Consider the following 20,148-nt stretch of genomic DNA (forward strand, 5'->3'; position numbering starts at 1 on the left):
ATCTATCTATCTATCTATCTATCTATCTATCTATCTATCTATCTATCTATCATCTATCTATCTATCATCCATCTATCTATCTATCTATCTATCTATCTATCTATCTATCTATCTATTATTTATTTTGAGGGAGAGGAAGATTTGTAGATTCTGGAGCCAAGCCTCTTTGAAAGCTGGAGTGGCTACAAGGGGGCTGGGATCTGTGCAGTGACATAAACACCTAGGACTAAAGACATGAGGGCTCTGGGAAACTGAGGCTGGTAGGAACCAGGGGTGACGCTTCGGTGGAACTTTGCTTGTGGCCACAGTGTACCACTGGCTCACTGAGAAGAAACAGAGGGTTGAGAGGGAGTCACGACACACATTACTTTGTTTTAAACCTGGAGTTTGCATATCCTGTCTGAAAGCAAGGAAGAGATATTAACAATAACACTGGTGGTAACTAAATTTACTCCCTTGAGGAACTTCCATCATAGATGGTGTGTGGTTTTTGATTAAGAAGTTGGTAAAATCTAGAACTGTTTTGAAGGCTAAAGTGCATTGCACTTCCCTGTATGATGGTGGGGCCTTACTGTGCGTATCAGTTACTGTAAGGATGATGATAAGACAGCCATGGAGAAGAGACGTTTCCCACAGTTTGTCCAGGATTCACAGAGATGACTTCTCTGTTATGTGTTTCCCAGGCTTTCTAGGAAAGCCTAGAGTTTTGTGATGGAGCAACAAGTGGCGTGCCGACGTCACTTGTGCTAACCCCCAGCACTACGGACGCATGGGTCTTAGTTTCTGCTGAGTATTTGGATTCTGCACATGACATGCTCTGCTTTCCTGGAAAGGCTTCGTCTTGCATGAACCCACACTGGTGTTGGTCAATCACAGTTCTTTTTTTCTTTGTTCTAGGAAGAGGCAAACAGGGAATGTTCCTTATTCTCAATAATAACATGTTTTTTTTTAAGGGTAGCAATGAATTTATTTGTTGCTTGAAGAGTCACATTGTTTAAGTACAATGGTATTGGAAGTCAGGAATCTTGTTCATAGGTCTTGACTCTGTCCCTGAGTAGGTGAGACAGCTTGGGTGGGTTTAATGTTCTCTCTCCATCTACAACACGAAGGAATGTGAAAAACTGACATGCTGTCTGACCTCATTCCAAACTGTGTAGCTCCGTTACCCATAAAAATGTGGTGACATAAATTATAGTCGCACTTGGAGATTATAGAGATGCGTACTCCTATCATAATCCCTGGTTAATTTGTCTTTAAATTTTTTTATGTTTATGTGTATGGGTGTTTGGCCTGTATGTATATCCGTGGACTGCATACATGCTCACATGTGGAGGTTAAAGGACGTAGCTGATCCCTGGAGCTGGATTACAGATGCTTGTGAGCTGTGGAGTGTGTGCAGGGATCCAAACCTGAGTCCTCTGAAGGAGCACTTGTGAGCTGCGGAGTGCGTGCAGGGATCCAAACCTGAGTCCTCTGAAGGAGCAACAAGTGCTCCTCATTGCTAAGCCATCTCTCCAGCTCCTCGCTATACAAGTTTTAACAATTATATTACAGCGATCAATTCTTTTGGGTCCATGGTCCATTAATGTGAAGTCTAGATAGTATTTTTCAATCTGTATACAATGGATTTCTGTTCGAGATTATAACAGTTCAACTGTCGATGAGAATTATTTGTTTTGCTCATATCAATGTTGGAAATAATGAGATGTGTTGTTTTTTTAAAAAAATTACATGAGTTTTTTCTCAAGGTGGAGAAACTGAGTGGCTTCTCACATCTGTGAAAATCAGTCACAAATTGAGTATTTTCTTCCCAGCAAATGATACAATCTGTAGACATTTACAGAAAAACAATGGCGTGGGTATTCAAGCTTTAGAAATCATTAATGTATTTATTATGATGAAAGGCACAAAAAGGAAAATTGATCATATTTTACTGAAAATGTGAATAAATTAACAGATAATGTCCACTTGAAGACCCATCAAAAAGTCCTTAACCTGACCTTTGTGGTGGGAATTGGGTGTTATACTAGGCTCATCTCCAATGTTAGGGCATCACTTACTAAATAAAATGTATGATGTCATCCTTAAGGCACAAATCCTAAAGCCAGCCTTCAGGGTAAAGTTCTAGCATCTAAACAAAATAACCGTGTGTGTGTGTGTGTGTGTGTGTGTGTGTGTGTGTGTGTGTGTGTGATGACTTGGGAAAGATACTTCAGAAACATAGGGAGTACTGGGCTGGTGAGGTGGCTCAGCAAAGACATTGGATGCAGAATCCTTGGCAATCTGGATCTAATCCTTGGAATCCACTGAAAGGTGGGAAGAGAGAACACACTTTGCAGAGTTGACCTCTGACTTCAGCTCATAGTCTGTGGCATGTTTACACATGTGACACAACATGTATCCACATACATTTTAATTTTGTTTCCAAAATTAAAAAGGGGTATAGTAAGACATCATTGAAGTGACAGTTTAGAGTTGGCCAGCTACTGCATATATTGAGAACACATTTTTGGTGTTATTAATAATTGTATGTCTGATGTCCTGGGTTTTTTAAATGTGCTGTGGCTTCTATCCTTAGGGTTTATGATTTTAGCAAGTGCTGCAGGACCCAACATAACTTATACTTCCTCCCCATAAGCTTTACTCATTGTTTTTCTCTTGATTCATGTTTCTGGCACATCCAGAGGCTAGACAGCGTAGAAATCTCATCTATTCTAGGGCCTCTATATAGACTGTGAAGTTCTACAGTCCACACTTGGGGTAAAGTACCTATTCACCCCAGATCTGAGCTAAAACAATGGGTTATTTAGGAGCTATGTCCCAGAGCCCAGCCCTGGCCTCCCTAACGTTCCCTGTGTTGGAGTCAGATAGCTACTTGTGTAGCTAGTTGCTTCTGTCAGCATCTAAGCTTTTTGAGTTGGGTATCTGGCTGGTTAGCTGTCTGAGCTCAGAGCATGATAAGATCAACAGCAATCTTCAGTACGTGTTTGCTGAAGCTGTGACTGTTCTGTGGTTGAACGCTGTTGTTGGTGTTATTGTTACTGTCGCTGATATTCAATTACATCTTTTTCTTTCTTTAGCTGGGAAGTCATCAATTCCAAGCCAGATGAAAGAGCCAGACTGAGCCACTGCATCGCAGAATCATGGATGAATTTCAGCATATTTCTTCAAGAAATGTCTCTTTTCAAACAGCAGAGCCCTGGCAAGGCACGTTTTAAAATACTTAATGTAACTTGGGAACAAATGAGGTGACCTATTTTAGTTGTAGAGACCCTCTAATGTGGACATACTATATAGGCTCAGATACGGTCACATGTGAAACTCTTAAGCATTTATGGATTATAGAGATCTATTTAGCCCACTACTTAGAAGGAATTGAGATAGGGCTTTGCCATATTTAAAACCAAAAGGAAACAGAAAAGGGGTGTTACTAAGAACTTTGGTTATCATCTGTGGTCTGGTTCTGAAATCGAAGGCATTTGAGATAAACCTGGTCCTTTTAGGGGTTCAGAGGTAAAAACACAGCCCTTTTAGGGGTTCAGAGGTAAAAACACAGTCCTTTTAGGGGTTCAGCGGTAACAGAGTCTCACTTATAATCTAAAAATGTAGTCCAGATTCTGGTTTGGTTTACTGTAAGGAAGCTTGCTGAGTGTGGTGCTCACAGTGATCCCAACACTTGGGTTAGTAAGGAGGATCATGAATTCTAGTGAGCTTGGGCTACACAGCAAAACCCCAACCTGGAGTAACCACACAGAGAAAGGGTGAAGAAACCAAATGAGCTTTGACAAAAGCATTCGTTGTGGTTACACAACTGGAGTAAGAGTAGGTTTTTGTTTATTTGGTTTTTTTCTTTTGTTTTGTGATTGAGATAAACTCCCACTCAGGAAGAGTCTCAAGTGATGAGTGCGACAGCATGGACAGATGAATACTTGAAGACTACGATCAGGGCTTTACCTGGGTGAGGGGCAGGACCATCAACAGACATTGATGGATCTCTCACAGTTTTTAAGATTAAATTGCCCACCAGTGGTTGCAAAGCAAAGCTAGAAATATCAGCATTAAGATCCCCCCCGTGTGCTATGTGTATAGGCAGTCTCCTAACGTCACCAGAATTAAGTCATAGAACAGCGTCTGGGAATATTTCACCCATTTTGAACTGGCAGTGCTGGATATTTAACTTCTTTAACCACAGTCAGTTTTAGAATTGATAAACATGAGAGGCATAACAGATTTTAGTGCTTATTTCACCAACATGACATGATCATATATACTGTTGGAAGATTCTCAACTTACAATATCTACTGTAACTGGAGTGAAATACCAGTTAACCTGAAGTTTAGAGTCCTTGTTCTTTCTCTTAAGCAGGTTTTGGCCAGAGATGTGTATCTCTTCCTAGTTTTTGAAAGCCCCTTAGTGAATTTGCTTGGCAGTTTAATTCAGTACTTCCCTTTAAAAATAATGCATAAAAAATTAGACACCTTCTGAGCAGAGTGTAGAAAGCTAGTGAAGACTAAAGAGGAAACCTTTCTATATTGATGTTTCCCATGTAGCCTAGGACAGTTTTCTAAGACTGTTTTAAAATTTCCTTAAGACAACCAAAGATTTTGCTCTTGCTCTGTAATTGACAGAGAGGAGAAAAATAGAATTCACTGCAGAAGTTTCATTTCACTTGGTTTAGTTTTGGGATAACCCGGATGTGGGTGGATACAGTTAGGGAGGATTATGATGTTCACGGATTGATGCCAGAAGTTTACCAGCAGTACAAATGACATCAGACTCATACAGGCACCCCCATACCGTGTGTGCATCTGTCTGTGGATTTCAGTGGGTTTATGGTAGTAGTTTGAAGTTGCAGGTTTACTTCTCAGGGTGGGTAAAAGTTGTTCCTGGGGACCTGTTACTATTTGAGCCTCTTGCATCTGGCAGTGGTACATCAACGGGCCTGAGGAAGGGAGCTTGTCATTCCAGAATTAGCTCCTCTGCTTGCAAATTGATTATTCCAAAGTGTTCTAATGCTTCCTTGGTGTTCTTAAGTATAAAACGCGCTGTTGAAGAAACATGGGGCATATATAATACAACATGCACACCATGTGGGTTCTACTGTGCCTTACTGTTGTGGCTAACTGTCCCATGCTATTTCTGTTACTTCTAGTTTTGCCTCCTGGTCTGCAGTGTGTGCACATTTTTTACAATCTTGGGAAGTTACATTCCTGGGGTCATACTCAGCTACCTACTGTGTAAGTATAGTAAAAACTCTTGACTAATTTGTATGACAACGTACGGATGCATTAGTGCTTCTCAGGTCCTCTGCTTAGTTTGGAAGGGTAAAGGTAAGCTCTGAATTATCAAACAAGTCTCCCAAGCATGACACTTCTCCCATCCCCTAGAGATGGTTATACTTAAACATCTGGAAGCACTGATGCAAAAAACAGGGTCATAAAATGTAATGTTAAATTATACATTGAATATTTAACTAAGCAATATGCCCCACTCTGCACAAATATACCTACACTTCTGCCTTGGTGCAGGTTTGTGGGACCAAAGGTAAAATCACAGTGAGATACCACTGCATCTCTGCCACAAAGGCCTAAATTAAGAGCATTGCATCAAATATAAACCAACGATATAGAGCAGCCCTAATTCTTGCTTATTAGGGGTATGTAGGTAGAATGATACAATCAGAAAACTGTATGGCTGTGTCTACTCTACAGCTGGCTGTCTCACCATTAGATATTTGCCCAAGAGAAACAGAAGGATGCATCTCTGCAAATAGTTATACCGGAATGTTCATGGCAGATTTGGTTTTAGTAGCACAGAGGGATACAATTTACACTAGCCTTACAGAGACACAGATAAACCATGCTGTATCCATATAATGGATCATTACCCGGCACTAAAAGCTGATACATGCAATACCATAGATAAATCTCAAAGTAACTGGGCTGAACGGAAAAAGCCAGAGCATGTACTATATAGTTCTATTTATATATAATTCTAGAACAGTCAAAAAATAGATCAGTGGTTGCCAGGGATGAGTTAGTTGAGTGGGGTCAGGGAGGGGCAAGAGGCAGAAAGGAAGGATTTAATAATGACAGGAGGCAACTTGCTTGTGTACACTGTTGACTGTCTTGATTGTTCCCAGGATTCTCAGTTGATTACATGTCTTATCAAATTGTAACTTTGTATGTAACTTGTTACATGTGAATTGTAACTCTGAGAAGATCTCCACATTATATATATATATATATTTTTTTTTTATGGTTTTTCGAGACAGGGTTTCTCTGGCTGTCCTGGAACTCACTCTGTAGACCAGCCTGGCCTCGAACTCAGAAATCCGCCTGTCTCTGCCTCCCAAGTGCTGGGATTAAAGGCGTGCGCCACCATGCGCCACCACTGCCCGGCTCACATTATATATTCTGCTTTTCCTAAAATACATGGAGATCTGGCTGTTAACTCTCAGCAGGGCAGTATCTCTGCTGACCCCACATTTCCATTTTCACTCTGGCTTTTGAGTTTCACATATACTCCACTGGGCTCTAAAGATGCTTAAGGGAGCATCTCTCTTCCCTTCTGTGTTCCTAATGCACGGTGCACTTGGCAAACGGTTGATGCTCCATCCAGTGTTTCACCTAGACCCTACAGTAGTTACCGGATCCCCATGGTGTAGGAAATCAGTGAGAAAAGTACTGGCAAAGGAGAGATGGGGGCAGTTCTCCATCTTGCTTGGGCCGAGCTCAACTGCATGCCCAGCTACAGCTACCCCACAAAACCCCATCCCAGCATCACTGCCAAGCCGCGAATCAGAGGTAATCATGTTCTCATGATTAATAATGGTAATCATGGTAATTGGCAACATTAAACAAAAGTAAGATTTTAGCCGAGGACAGTGGTTATAAGTTTTTATGGTGTGTGTGTGTATTTGTAGTAAAGTATGTTTTTTTTTTACCACAGAGTAAGAATAAAAATTAGAAGCATACTTGATGAAATGATGACTCTAGCAACAAAGCTGCTACTTTCCCCATGCATGAAACATGATCTTGTAAAAGACGGAAATGCAAGCATCCAGAATGAATACTTCACCTGTATTCTTTTCTTCTTTATTTTTCAGTACTGTTTGCTTTTTTGTGTCCACTGTTTAAATGTAATGATATCGGACAAAAAATATACAGCAAAGTCAAGTCCATTCTATTAAAGCTAGATTTTGGAATTGGAGAATATATTAACCAGAAGAAACGTGAGAGATCTGGTAGGTCTAGTTTGAATATTAGTTGTGTGTGTGTGAAAAAATGAGACTTTTTTCCTCCCCATGTAATCTGTGTAGTCTTTCCTTATTCAGGCTTATAATCTTTTCTCAAATGGACAGTTAAGTAGACTGACTTTTAAAATACATATTGTGCCTGTTCCTAAATGGGACCTGGATATAATCACCCCACCCTGGCAAGGAACAGTCACCAGAGGGAATGGAAAGACTTTGAGAGTCAGAGGTGCTCAAGAGGCCACAGCAGTTGCAGTCGTATAGGGTACGACTCACTTCCATAGGGTAACCTGCACAAGCAGCACACGAGACTGTGCCCGTCAACATCTCATCCTGGAAGGGAGCGGGGCTCTTGAGCTCCCAGTCCTTCCTGAAGTACACTGGCAGTTAGCAGGGGCTGTCAGGGAGGGGAGTCACTTTCTTTATTAATATAGCACTGACACACATGCTGCCCATATTTCAGTAAAGATGGCCACCCATGTTCATACAGTCAATCCCATTTAAACTCAGGGGCACACAGAATGAAGACAAGAGAGTAGGAGAGGTGTTTGGAAGAAGGGCATCAGCAGGGGGCTAGGGGACAAAGCAGGGCAACAGGGAGGTGAAGGACCAAGATTCACTATACATAAACATGAGAATGTCAAAGGACAGAAATGTAAATAAGTCACAAAATACACAGATTGGCAGGGGAAGGAGAAAGGGTTTCAACAACTCTATGTTTTGTTATGTATGATGTGCTTTATTTTATTTGGGTTGGGTTATTGAAAATTTCAGAAGGATAAGTGTGGGAGCCATCTAAGAGAAGGCTGAAATAAAAAGGGAGAGAAAAGAGTTCTAGTGTGATTAAGAAAACTAATGTATATAATAAATTATATATAAAATATGTATATAATATATGTATATGTGTGTCATATATATAAGTATAACACACACACACACACACACAAACACACACGTCTTTACAGTTTCTCAGGCTATAGGATGTATCAGAATGACCTGGAGTGTATAGCACAGTAGACTCTGACTCAAGAGGTCTAGGGTAGCAGCAGAGTTTGTATTGTGACCGAGTTCCCAGGGCTGCTGCTCCTGCTGGGTCATCTGTGAGAACACAGATGTTGACCGTTTCCCCTGGACAGCAAACGTTTGCAAATCCATGTCGCTTCTTCAGTACAGTTACAGGGAAGCACTGGAATGTACAGCTGGTTGTGGGGAGAATATATTACAATAAGGGTACTATGTCTAAGCTTTGGAGGAAACTAAATGCCCTTTTTTTTCCTCAACAGAAGCAGATAAAGAAAAAAGTCACAAGGATGACAGTGAATTAGACTTTTCAGCTCTTTGTCCTAAGGTATTTTTGGTCAATTTGTTTCTGTGTGGCTTGGCCATTTATTTACATAAAATAGATTGATTGTCCTAATAGATTTATGTATAACACAGGTTATCTTCTGTTTTATGAGATGACTGAATAATCTCAAAGGAAAATGATCACTGATTTTTTTTATTTTAAAATTTAGTGGTGTTTAATATGTATTTTAAAAAAGATTTTCTGTAGTCACTGGTATTTCTGTTGACACAGATTAGCCTCACAGTTGCTGCCAAAGAGTTATCTGTGTCAGACACAGATGTGTCAGAAGTCTCTTGGACTGATAATGGGACCTTCAACCTTTCAGAGGGGTACACTCCACAGACAGACACTTCTGATGGTAAGCTGACGCTTCTGGCTTCTCTTACTTTTATTGGTTCTGAAAACAGAAAGACTACTTAACTTCCGACAACCTCTGAGTGGCTCATAAAATCTGGACTGTTTGCAGAGAGGACATAACTTAGATTTAAATGTGGATGAAGTATGGTACCTGGTACAGCCTGCCTGAACCTTGAAAGGACTGTGATAAGTGAAAAGAAGCTAGACACAGAGGTCACTTATTCTATACTTGTAGTTAAATGGACTCTCCAGAATACCCAAGTCCACATAGAGGAAAAGCACATCACTGGTTCCTATTGAAATATTATGGAATATGGCACCTGATGCCAAGCCTGAGGACCCGAGTTCGATCCTTGGGCTCTCCATCGTGGAAGGAGAGAAATTGCTCCTGGAAGTTGTCCTATGACCTTTATACATGCACTGTGGCAAAATCCCCAGGCACACAAATAATTCAAATATAATCTTAAAAGTAGAAATAAAGTCAGTCTGCCTTCTAATCTCACGTTGTTTACCAGTGTTTCGAATGTTGGTATAACACTGGATGCACCAGAATTCACAATACCTTTCATTGAAGTGTGTATTCTTTTCTCTACCCTTACATGGGTTACAGGAATTCAACTCAGGTGCCAGGTTCCTCTTTACCCACTGGCCCATTTCACTGCCTCCTTACATAATCACAGATATCTTCTTTGGCTTAAGATAGTTACTATCTTAAGGGCAGGATGGAATGATTACCCATCGTTGTGGCAAATACCTGATGAAAAACAACCTGGAAAAGACTTGATGTAGGCTCACCCCTTGGAGGTAAAACAGATCAGGGTGGAAGAGCGTGGTGAGATCTGCTCTAGCTGCAGTAGCAAGGCATGAGGCAAGTGCTCACATTGCATCTGCAGTCAGAAAGCAGATAGAAACACACGCTGGTGCTCGGTTTGCTTTCCCATTTTCTCATCTTTTTATTCAGTCACCCACGTGCTGGCCGAGTTCAGGGTGATCTTCCCTCCTCAGTTAAAGCTGTCTGGAAACACCTTCACTGACCATGCCCAGAGGAGTGTCTCCTATGTAATTTTAAGTTAATCAAATTGACAATCAAGACTATCAGAAACACCAAAAACTTTAGTTAAACCTCATAGCTCACACTAGGCAAAGTTGAATATCCTTATATATGCTATTTTATGCTTAATAGGAAAGCTAAAAACATAAGGAAAATATATATAGTATTTGTCTACTTGTAGAGAGATACTGCCATAGATTCAGTAGGGGTCTAATATGGGGGATTCTAGTGGGGGTCTACAGTCATTCTAGTAGACCGCTGGTTGTGGCTGCTCTGAGGGTTCAGGTCAGAGTCACTGTAGACAGCTCTTACTTCAGATGTGTTCTGGCACTCACTCACCAACCTCTGTTATACATTTTATAGATCTTGACCGGCCCAGTGAGGAAGTTTTCTCTCGAGATCTTTCAGATTTTCCATCTCTGGAAAACGGGACGGGAACAAATGATGAAGACGAATTAAGTCTTGGCTTACCCACAGAGCTCAAGAGAAAGAAGCAACAGTTGGACAGTGCTCACAGACCGAGCAAAGACAGGCAGTCAGCAGCTGGCCTCTCACTTCCTCTCAAGAGCGACCAAGCCCTTCACTTGATGAGTAACCTGGCTGGGGATGTCATCACAGCTGCCATGACAGCTGCCATCAAAGACCAGCTAGAAGGGGCCCGGCAGGCACTGGCTCAGGTGGCACCCACTCCAGGAGAGGACACAGACACTGAGGAGGGGGATGATTTTGAACTACTTGACCAGGCAGAGCTAGATCAAATTGAGAGTGAGCTGGGACTAACACAAGACCAAGGGGCAGAAGCCCAGCAAAGTAAGAAATCTTCAGGCTTCCTTTCAAATCTCCTTGGAGGCCATTAACCGGGAAGCAGCTTGCAGCAAAGCACAGATAAACCACCCAAAAATTTCAAACAAGCAGGGGGAAAAAATGGAAAAAAAATTGAATTGTAAGCTTTAATTACTTTAGATTTTTTTGTTTTCTTTTCCCTTCTATAGTGAGTTGGATATGTATCAGCTGATAATGATAGACTGACATTTCTGATAGTTATTTTTATGTAATAAGCATGGAAATGAACTTTATAGTTACATATATACATACTGTGGTGTCATAAGTGCTTAGGGGCTGTTGGTAAACTGAAGAGAGAGAGAGAAAAAAACCACACCAAACCCCACCAAACTATTAAGGTCTTTCTAGAAGTATTCTTTTTCTTTATAATGTTCAAGCATGCAGAGATTCATCAGAACTCGCTGAAAACTGACAGTGGTGAGCACATGCTGCACCCGCTCCCTTTCGCTCATTTTGGAAGCAGTTCATCAAATTCTGTTAGGTTTTAATGTAAAGAAGGAGAAATTATCAAAATGTTTGTAGTTGAAGGGCTACGGACATGCTATCAAAATTAATTTTCTAGGAAAAACTTTAAGAATAAGTACTACCCATAGGCTGAAATATGTCCACGTTATTTCTACAGTCGTAGACATAGGCTTATTTGTCAAGTGGCATGTTCTGCTGACTGCCACATCTCGTCTTGAAAAGAGGTGGTACCGACCCATGGAAAGTAGGCAGTTATTTTTCTCTTAATGATGCTTTTGTAATGTTTGCAACGGTAAGTGCACACTATTTCGCACACTCAGATGTAAGCAAACCCTGATGTTTCTGTATTGTGTTATAGTCTCCTAGGATTGTGAAACTAGCTACTGGTATGTCCATGAGTGATGTGGTCATTGGTGATAAAAAAAAAAAACACAACAACTTTCTTTTTTTCAGTTTACAAATGCAGAACAGAGGAACTTGCTTGAACTTTAAAGTTTCTATCTCTGCCACTGCAGGTCTCAATATGTAATCATACTGGGAAGCTAGACTATGCTTTTTCCTTTAAACTGTTTTTTTTTTTGATCACCTTTACATAATCAAATTTGATTTACAGTGGAAACCAAGATAGTTGTTTTTTGTGAAACAATCTTTCAGTAGGACTGAGGGACCATGTCAGCAACTGTCTTAAATCTTCAGTAATAGCTGGCATTTCTACAGAGACACAAGACCCTTACAAAAAAAAGGGTAATGTAAGACTATAGAAATCTGTGTTTCAGTTTCATCTCTTTTATTTCTAAAGACTTAATTACAGGTGACTTGATCTTTTAATGTACCATCTCCTATTTATTTATTGTTTTCTTTTTGAGGTATTATAATATCTAGACTGAATTTTGCCAAATGTAAGAGGGAAAAAAGTTCCTGAAGACTCTGACTACTTGCTTATTTTTTGATTGACCTTCTATGCTTATGTCATTAGTGCCTCACAACCGTGTTTGATGTTCTTTATCGATACAAAGTGAGCCCGTGCCTTCATTTTTCTTGCCCATTTTGGTACCAATGTAAATCTGTGTTAGAAAATCTTGAAACTCTGTGAGTCTGGAAGAATATATCTGAATCCTATTCAATACATTTGCTGGATGTGAAGAAAAAATACAGCCACATATTTATAAAACAGTTGTTACTAGTATTCCTTTTCATGTGTATGTTTCTTTATTTAGAAAATATTCTTAGTCATGATATTTAAAAAAAACAACAAAAATGGTCAGCAGTTTCTTCATTGATACAAAAAAGAAGAATTATAATCAAAGATCATGTTTTAAATCATTGGATAAGCTTACAAGAAGATAAACTAGCGACAGGCCCAAAGTGGGATCCAGCTCAAGGGGAGGTCCCCAAGGCCTGACACTATTACTGAGGCTATGGAGCACTCACAAAAAGGGACCTATCATGACTGTCCCCCTAAAGACCCAACAAGCAGCGGAAAGAGTCAGATGCAGATATTTGCACCCAACCAATGGACAGAAGCTGCTGACACCTGTGGTTAAATTAGGGAAAAGCTAGAAGAAGCCGAGGAGGAGGGAGACCTTGTAGGAGGACCAGCAGTCTCAATTAACCTGGACCCCCAAGATCTCTCAAACACTAGACCACCAACTAGGCATCATACACCAGCTGATATGAGGCCCCCAACACATACACAGCAGAGGACTGTTGGGTCTGGGTTCAGTCAGAGAAGATACACCTAACCCGCAAGAGTCTGGACGCCCCAGGAGTTTACAGGTCTGGAAGGGTGGGGGTAGGGGGTGGGAGGTGGGGGTGGGGACATTCTTGTGAAGATGGGGGGAAAAGAGGTATGGAATGTGGAACAGTCAGGAGGAGGACTGGGAGGGGGATAAGATCTGGAGTGTAAAAAAAGATTAAATAAAATTAAAAAGAAAAGATAAACTAGAAAAGGTTGAATAGTGATAGAATGAACAAAAGGAAATCTTCACTAAGGTATTACTAGATACAAATTAAAAGGAGAGTTGGTGGGGACAAGAGTCGCTAGTGTGGGGAGTACAGAGAAGAGCACTGCAGTCACATGCATTTCAGTATGACTTGGGCAAGAATCTGTGACTAATTCACACAGCGTAGCAAGGAGACTGCTCGGACTTCCGTTTCAAATATAGGATGCTGAAGTGTATGTGTGCTTTTGGTAGGACAGTGTTTCTACGTTTAGGCTATAGGAGCAAATAAGCCCTAAGAGTGACCTAGTAGAGAAGGGGACTATGTATCCATTGCCATGAGAATTTATACAAACTACAGGATTTTCTCAATATGAAAACAACTGGATACATGTAAGACACATGTGGAATGCAGTCGTTAAAACATGAACTGTTCTATTTTTTTCCATTAATATACTTTACATCCCAATTACTGCCCTGCCCCCTCCTGGTGCCCCCCCCCCAGTCCTCTCCCCATTATTTCTTTCTCTTCTGAGATGGTGGAGTCTGCCCCCTCCCCAGCATGAACTATTTTAATTCTAGAGGAGTTTCAGAAAATGTTTCCTCATTTCCTGAGGACAATCAGACGATGGGAACAGCACACACTGCCGTGTATTTTGGTAAGAACCAAATACATCAGCGCCCAAGATCCTGAAGTCCGAGGCGGAAGGTTAGCCCAAGCTTGCATTTTGTCCTTCTAAAACACTGTTGCTTTGTATTATACTGAAAATCTTCAAAGGGGATGAAATCTCTTCCTGCTTACCTTCAGAGAATATGGGCAAAACAAGCTGTTATCAGAGTTTTATAATTAGCAAATATCCTCATATTTAGATATTTACAGACTTGTTGGGGGAGGGGGTCTTGCTATGTTGTCTAAGTTGGCCTTGAACTCATAGCAATATCACTAACTTACCTTCCCAAGGGCTGAAAGTAAGGCACATAATTGAAGGTGTGTACTTATTTTAAAAAAAAAGAACTTTTTTCTCCCTGTTGAAAACTGGTAAATGTCAACATGCTACTGATAGATATAAGGGTACAAGTATGTACAAATTAACCAGTAGATTTAACCTTTGCACTACAAAATTGTAGTTTTCAGAAACACTGAATAGACTTCATCCTGGTATATTCTAGTGTTGGGTATGCAGCCATGAAAGGGAAGGGATTTATAGTCCAGATGACTAACATGATGTATGCCTAGGCCTTCTGATTGGTCCATAATTAAAAGGTTTCCTTGGATGCAGGACTTCCATCGCTAAGCCTCAGGAAAACAAGCGCTAGCCATAGCCATTCTCTCAGAGCAATCCATAAAGTCTCCTGGCCCCACTCGCCGTTGTTCATGCACCTCTGAACAGTCCTTTCCACATCAGACGAGCTGACCAGCATCAGAGAATATTGTAAAAGTACTTAGTCAACACCAGACCTCGAGAGGCAAAAGGGAAGCTAACTGCCACCCTGTGAAGACAAATATTACGATGGAGAGATTCACTTGACAAAGAAACAAAATCTCTGGCTGTTAGCCAAGGGAGTCTTTTCTGATGGTAAAATACTAACACTTCAGGTTACTTCAGCCTCGGCCACATGTTCACCATGTGAGAAAGTACGTAAGAAACACCTAACTCGGGCACAGCTGGTGCTTGCCTTACAGAAACGGAATGTTTTGATGCTAAATATTGGAGTGATCCAATACAGCACAATAGATAACAGTGAGAAAAAGCAGTAAGTCCTAGTAAGGACTTAAGAAATGGGGTGTTGAGGGGCACATGTGTAGCAGAGGACTACATTGTTTGGCCTCAGTGGGAGAGGATGTGCCTAATCCTCTAGAGACTTGGTACCCCAGGGAGGGGCTATGCGGGGGAGGGGGCATCCTCTCAAAGGTGAGGGGAAGGGGGGATGCGGGGGGGGGGGTAAACTCTGCGATGGGATCGGGAAGGGTACAACATTTGGGATGTAAACATAATAATAGAATGGGGTGTCGGTACTATTTCCGACAAAAGGCTCTAGATAAGCTCCTCACAGCCTCTGGGCAAAGGTCTACAAAAGGGAATAAGCTGGCAGAAAGATGCTCAGGCAGAATAGCAGAGCAAAGGATTTCTAACACAGTACCAAAGCTCTAACTTGCTTAACCTGTTAGAACAATTGACGTCATGACTGAAGCAGGGTGGGTTAAAGGGCAGGACAGAGATAGAACAGAGGATGCGGTAGGGATGGAGAATGCTTGGTTTAAATCTTATTTAGAGTCAAAGAAAAGCCACTTGATCTTGAGTAAAAGGGAACACGATCTAACCCGAATAAGAATAATAAACTCTCTTGGAAGCTTTGGCACCGTACAGATCCTCTTGAGCCAGACAGTGTAGATGAATCCACGAAGCTTTTCGGATTTTTTCCTACGAAACACTGCCCCCTATAGATGAGGTCATATAGGCAAATCGAGCAAATGAAATGGGGCATTTACGAAGTGATAGGAATTGCTGCTGTTCTACACGCGGGATCTCCAAAATTTTGTACCAACGATGGAGCGTACAACTTATCACAGATTCTTTGAACGTTTAGATGGTGAAATAGCATGCGGATCATTAAAAGCAACTTCACACAGTTGTCTTTTTATACGGCTGCTTGGATTTAAAAATCTCACGTGTGGCCCGGATTATATTTTGTCGGACAGTGGCTAGGCTGTGCTTTTGGCATCCAGCAGGAAACCTTTTCGTTCAAGAGTTTCGTCCGCCCACTTCGCTGCAAAAGCCTGGCTTGGGTCTGGACTCCACGGTTTCCGACCACTCGGACAGCCGGCCAGGCAAGGGCTCCGGAAGTCCTACGCTGTCGCCACGTTTGATCTCTTTCCAGAGGCGCGAGAGATCCACCTCTCAAGAGACTTCCCAGAGCCGTCCCAGGCACCCACGCCCTTCTTCCTCTCACACACCCATCCCTCTAAACTCGTCACAGCCCACGACACAACCGCTAGACGCCGTTAATCCTAAGGAGGAGGAAGCATCCTCTAGGAACACCTCTGATTGACAGGCCGGATCCAGCAGCGCCCGGAGAGAAATGAAATTCCATCCTTTTCCGGGGCGTGGCCAAAGACATGGGCGGGACTTCCTAGCCAGCTATCAATAGCTTCCTGTGTGTGCCGGAAGTTCTCGCAGGGAGACCTGGGAAGTCAAGAGTCTAGTGTGGTGGCTTGTCGTGGCTGTAGGCGAGTTAGTGTCTCGGGAGCTTGGCTAGAAGACTGGTCAAGATTAGAAGAAGGTGCTCGGCTAGGTCGTCTCTTCCTCCCGGCCCGGCAATGGCGACGTACACCTGCATCACCTGCCGGGTGGCGTTCCGCGACGCGGAGATGCAGCGGGCCCACTACAAGACGGACTGGCACCGCTATAACTTGCGGCGCAAGGTGGCTGACATGGCCCCGGTGACAGCCGAGGGCTTCCAGGAGCGGGTGCGGGCGCAGCGGGCGGTGGCGGAGGAGGAGAGCAAGGGCACGGCCACCTACTGCACCGTGTGCAGCAAGAAGTTTGCCACCTTCAACGCCTACGAGAACCACCTCAAGTCCCGGCGGCACGTGGAGCTGGAGAAGAAGGCGGTGCAGGCCGTGAGCCGCCAAGTGGAGATGATGAACGAGAAGAACTTGGAGAAGGGCCTGGGCGTGGACAGTGTGAACAAGGATGCCATGAACGCCGCCATCCAGCAGGCCATCAAGGCCCAGCCTTCCACGTCTCCCAAGAAAGCGCCCTTTGTGCCCGCGAACGAATCCAGGGCGGCGGGCGCGGCTAGACGGGTCGCCCCGGAGCGAGACCCGACGGAGAAGCCGCCCCGGCTCCAGTGGTTCGAACAGCAGGCGAAGAAGCTGGCGAAGCAGCAGTGGGAGGAGAGTGAGGAGGACGGAGAGGAAGAGGAAGACGACGAAGGTAACGTCCCTGTCGGGGTTGGGGTGATGGGGGTGAGGCTCCGGTTCCAGGAGACATTCCGATTGAGATGGAGTGCTGGGTCCATTTTCGGCGACGTCGCCGTCCTAGGGGTTGAACTCACGCCCGCGCATGTCACTCCACTCCACTGAGGCCCTGCCCGAGTCGTCTTCATGTTTACGTTTGCAACAGGATGTCCCTTTCCCAGGCTGGTCTTGACTTTCTTATCCATTTGCCGCAGCCTTGGCGGGAGTTGGGTTCCAGGTTCAGGGCATCCTGCCTGGATTTAATTTTGTTACCCGATTTATGTCTTTTAACTGTTTTTTTGTTTTCTTTTCTTTTTCTTTTTTTTTTTTTTTATTTTTTGGGTTTTTGAGACAAAAGGTTTCTCTGTGTAGCCCTGGCTGTCCTGGAACTCACTCTGTAGACCAGGCTGGCCTCGAACTCAGAAATCCACCTGCCTCTGCCTCCCAAGTGCTGGGTTTAAAGGCGTGCGCCACCATGCGCCACCACTGCCCGGCGTCTTTTAACTGTTTTAAAGCTGTTACTTTATGTCTGTTAGCTAGTTTGGCAAGATAGATTGTAGGTTTCCATTTTTATTCTTGCTCCCGGTCCCACCAAACTTCTTGTGGACCCGAAAGGGAACAGTATTAGGTGATTGTTCAAGCATCATAATTATTGACCAGACGAGCTTTAATTTTTTAAATTTATATGAAGTTTTCTTAGTATGTTGAGAAGGAAGTAGCTTCTGCTTGTTGTATAAAAATGATGAAGGTTTCAATAGGACATTTTAGAGTGAGAGCAAAAGTAGTTTAAATGCCTCACTGGAATGCGTCTCCACAGGGCATTTTGTCTGTCTGAGTCTCTGTGGTGGATCCAGGGCCTAAGGCATCGATTGAAAGCAGGATAAAAGAATATGGTGAAACATGCTTTTTTTAGTTTGGATCAGGAAGGGTTACACTGGTGTGTACAGAAAGACATGCTGTTGGGACGCTGCTATAGAATTTGTGGTTAGAGTGCCTTATGATTTTACATTTCACTTAGTTGATTAAAACCGAGTGAGAGTTTCACGTTGCCTGCAAGCCTGACATTGGGGCTCCTGCTAACCCCCAAGGCTCTACGAGCTGTTTCTTCACCTTCACAGCACTGTTAATACTGACGGTGTTTATGGCTTGGTCGGTTTATGCTTCTATAACCAAATATCTTAAGCCTGGTAATTTATAAACAGCATGAACCTATTTTGCCACAGTCGTGGAGCCTGGGAAGTAGAACATCTAGCTGCGGGCACCTTGACTGTCTAGTGAGGACCTGGCCTGTGGAGGGATAGTCTTCTAAGGCTTTGCTTAATGATGGAAAAGGCAGAGAGATCTAGGTTGTGTGCTCATGGAGGAGGAGCAAAGACAAAAAAAGGAGACGAGCCAGTTACTTAAGTCCTTTTCTTGGTAATCAACTCATTCAAGAGGCTCCTAGAGGTCCCATTTTGTTACATTGGTGATTAAGTTGAACTTGGAAGGACACCTACATTCAAACAAAAGCATTCACATAGCAGCCCTGCACACACCATAATATACGCCAAAGTGTTCCTGTGCAGTGCAGATGGCACATGGTTACTCAGCTGATAGGAATCCAGTTAACTTGATGTGCAGTACTGGGCTAGGTGCGGTAATGCATAGGAAAGACGTTAGCACTATTTCATAGAGTGTCCCATGTGCTGAAACAGAAAGAGCAAAGAGGTTCTTATCATTTAAACTTGTCTGAGGGTAATTAAAAATAGCTAAAATTGTAGTCTTGAAAGAGAACTTGGCTTCAGGGGAACAGGCAGGACTTGTGATAATGTCATGAAGCAATTGGTGTCTGAATGTGCTTACTTTCTCACACCTTTAAAAGTAAATTTGTTTTTCAAAACTCTGGCTTAAAGATTGGGAAGATATTGATTCCGATGATGGATTGGAATGTGAGAACCCTGGAGAGGAAGATCAGGATGCAGAAGATGCAGAGGCCGGGGAGAGCCCACCCCAAGGTGCCATCCCAATAACAGACTGCTTGTTTTGTTCCCATCACTCAAGCTCCCTCATGAAGAATGTGGCTCATATGACTAAAGTCCACAGCTTCTTTATTCCTGACATAGAGTATCTTTCAGATTTGAAAGGACTAATTACATATTTAGGTAAGTACAGTTATTTTGCTTTTGATGAAGAAATATTTTTCAATTTGTGAGAGTAAGTAATGAGATTTAACCTGACTTCTAAAGATTGATTTCGTATTTTTCCACATGACCAGGAGAGAAAGTCGGTGTTGGCAAAATTTGCTTGTGGTGCAATGAGAAAGGGAAGTCCTTCTATTCCACAGAAGCTGTGCAGGCACACATGAATGACAAGAGCCACTGTAAGCTCTTCACAGATGGCGACGCTGCGCTGGAATTTGCAGACTTCTATGATTTTAGGTAAGATGAGTTTGTGGGGTGATTTGAGGTCATATTTATACTGCGGTGGGTAATATACGACATCTGCTCTCCTCTTCTGGAAGTGAACTGGGCTCACTTGAACACATTTAGAAAAGTGAAGATCTCTACCCCAAAGTGAGTGTGAATGACTGACTTTTGTTTTTTGTGATTAAATAGTCAGAAGTTTAATTTTGCAAATTATAATTACTTTATGAATAGAAATTGAAAAATTAGGTTTCATATTCTAGGTTCCCTGAGAGACTCTGAATCACAGACCATCTACTAAAGAAATTGAACTGCTTGGTAGTCTATACCAAATCTTTGCATTTGGTAGTGAGATTATTTCATAGATAGTTCAGCTCTAACTGGAATCTTGAGCAGTTCATACATATGCAGTAAGTAGGTTAGGTGTTTGTGAATAAGTAGTTTCTTTTGTCAAAACTTATGTGCAATAGCATAGTTTATGAACAGGTGTGTGAGTGCCATGCCAGGCATAGTGTATGGACAGGTGTGT

General features: G+C 42.5%; 2 protein-coding genes across 6 annotated transcripts in view; both read left to right on the forward strand.

The window, feature by feature from the left end:
• The window catches only part of Retreg1 (reticulophagy regulator 1), a 135,245-nt gene extending 122,743 nt beyond the window's left edge, over positions 1–12,502 (forward strand). For all 5 annotated transcript variants that reach the window (XM_028767651.1, XM_028767653.1, XM_028767652.1 and 2 more), the window contains 6 exons: positions 3,081–3,207; positions 5,153–5,237; positions 7,109–7,246; positions 8,539–8,603; positions 8,832–8,958; positions 10,372–12,502. In XM_028767651.1, coding sequence (XP_028623484.1) covers positions 3,081–3,207; positions 5,153–5,237; positions 7,109–7,246; positions 8,539–8,603; positions 8,832–8,958; positions 10,372–10,865 — 1,036 coding nt within the window. In that variant the 3' untranslated portion in view covers positions 10,866–12,502. The remainder of the gene's footprint in view (positions 1–3,080; positions 3,208–5,152; positions 5,238–7,108; positions 7,247–8,538; positions 8,604–8,831; positions 8,959–10,371) is intronic.
• Positions 12,503–16,449: 3,947 nt separating this feature from the next.
• Znf622 (zinc finger protein 622) overlaps positions 16,450–20,148 on the forward strand; it is a 14,819-nt gene continuing 11,120 nt past the window's right edge. The window contains exons 1-3 of the mRNA XM_028767622.1: positions 16,450–17,194; positions 19,110–19,358; positions 19,472–19,634. Of these exons, the coding sequence (XP_028623455.1) occupies positions 16,576–17,194; positions 19,110–19,358; positions 19,472–19,634 (1,031 nt within the window). The 5' untranslated portion in view covers positions 16,450–16,575. The remainder of the gene's footprint in view (positions 17,195–19,109; positions 19,359–19,471; positions 19,635–20,148) is intronic.

The sequence above is a fragment of the Grammomys surdaster genome, unplaced genomic scaffold (assembly GCF_004785775.1).
Source record: "Grammomys surdaster isolate TR1022 unplaced genomic scaffold, NIH_TR_1.0 174, whole genome shotgun sequence".
Classification (NCBI taxonomy): Eukaryota; Metazoa; Chordata; class Mammalia; order Rodentia; family Muridae; genus Grammomys; species Grammomys surdaster.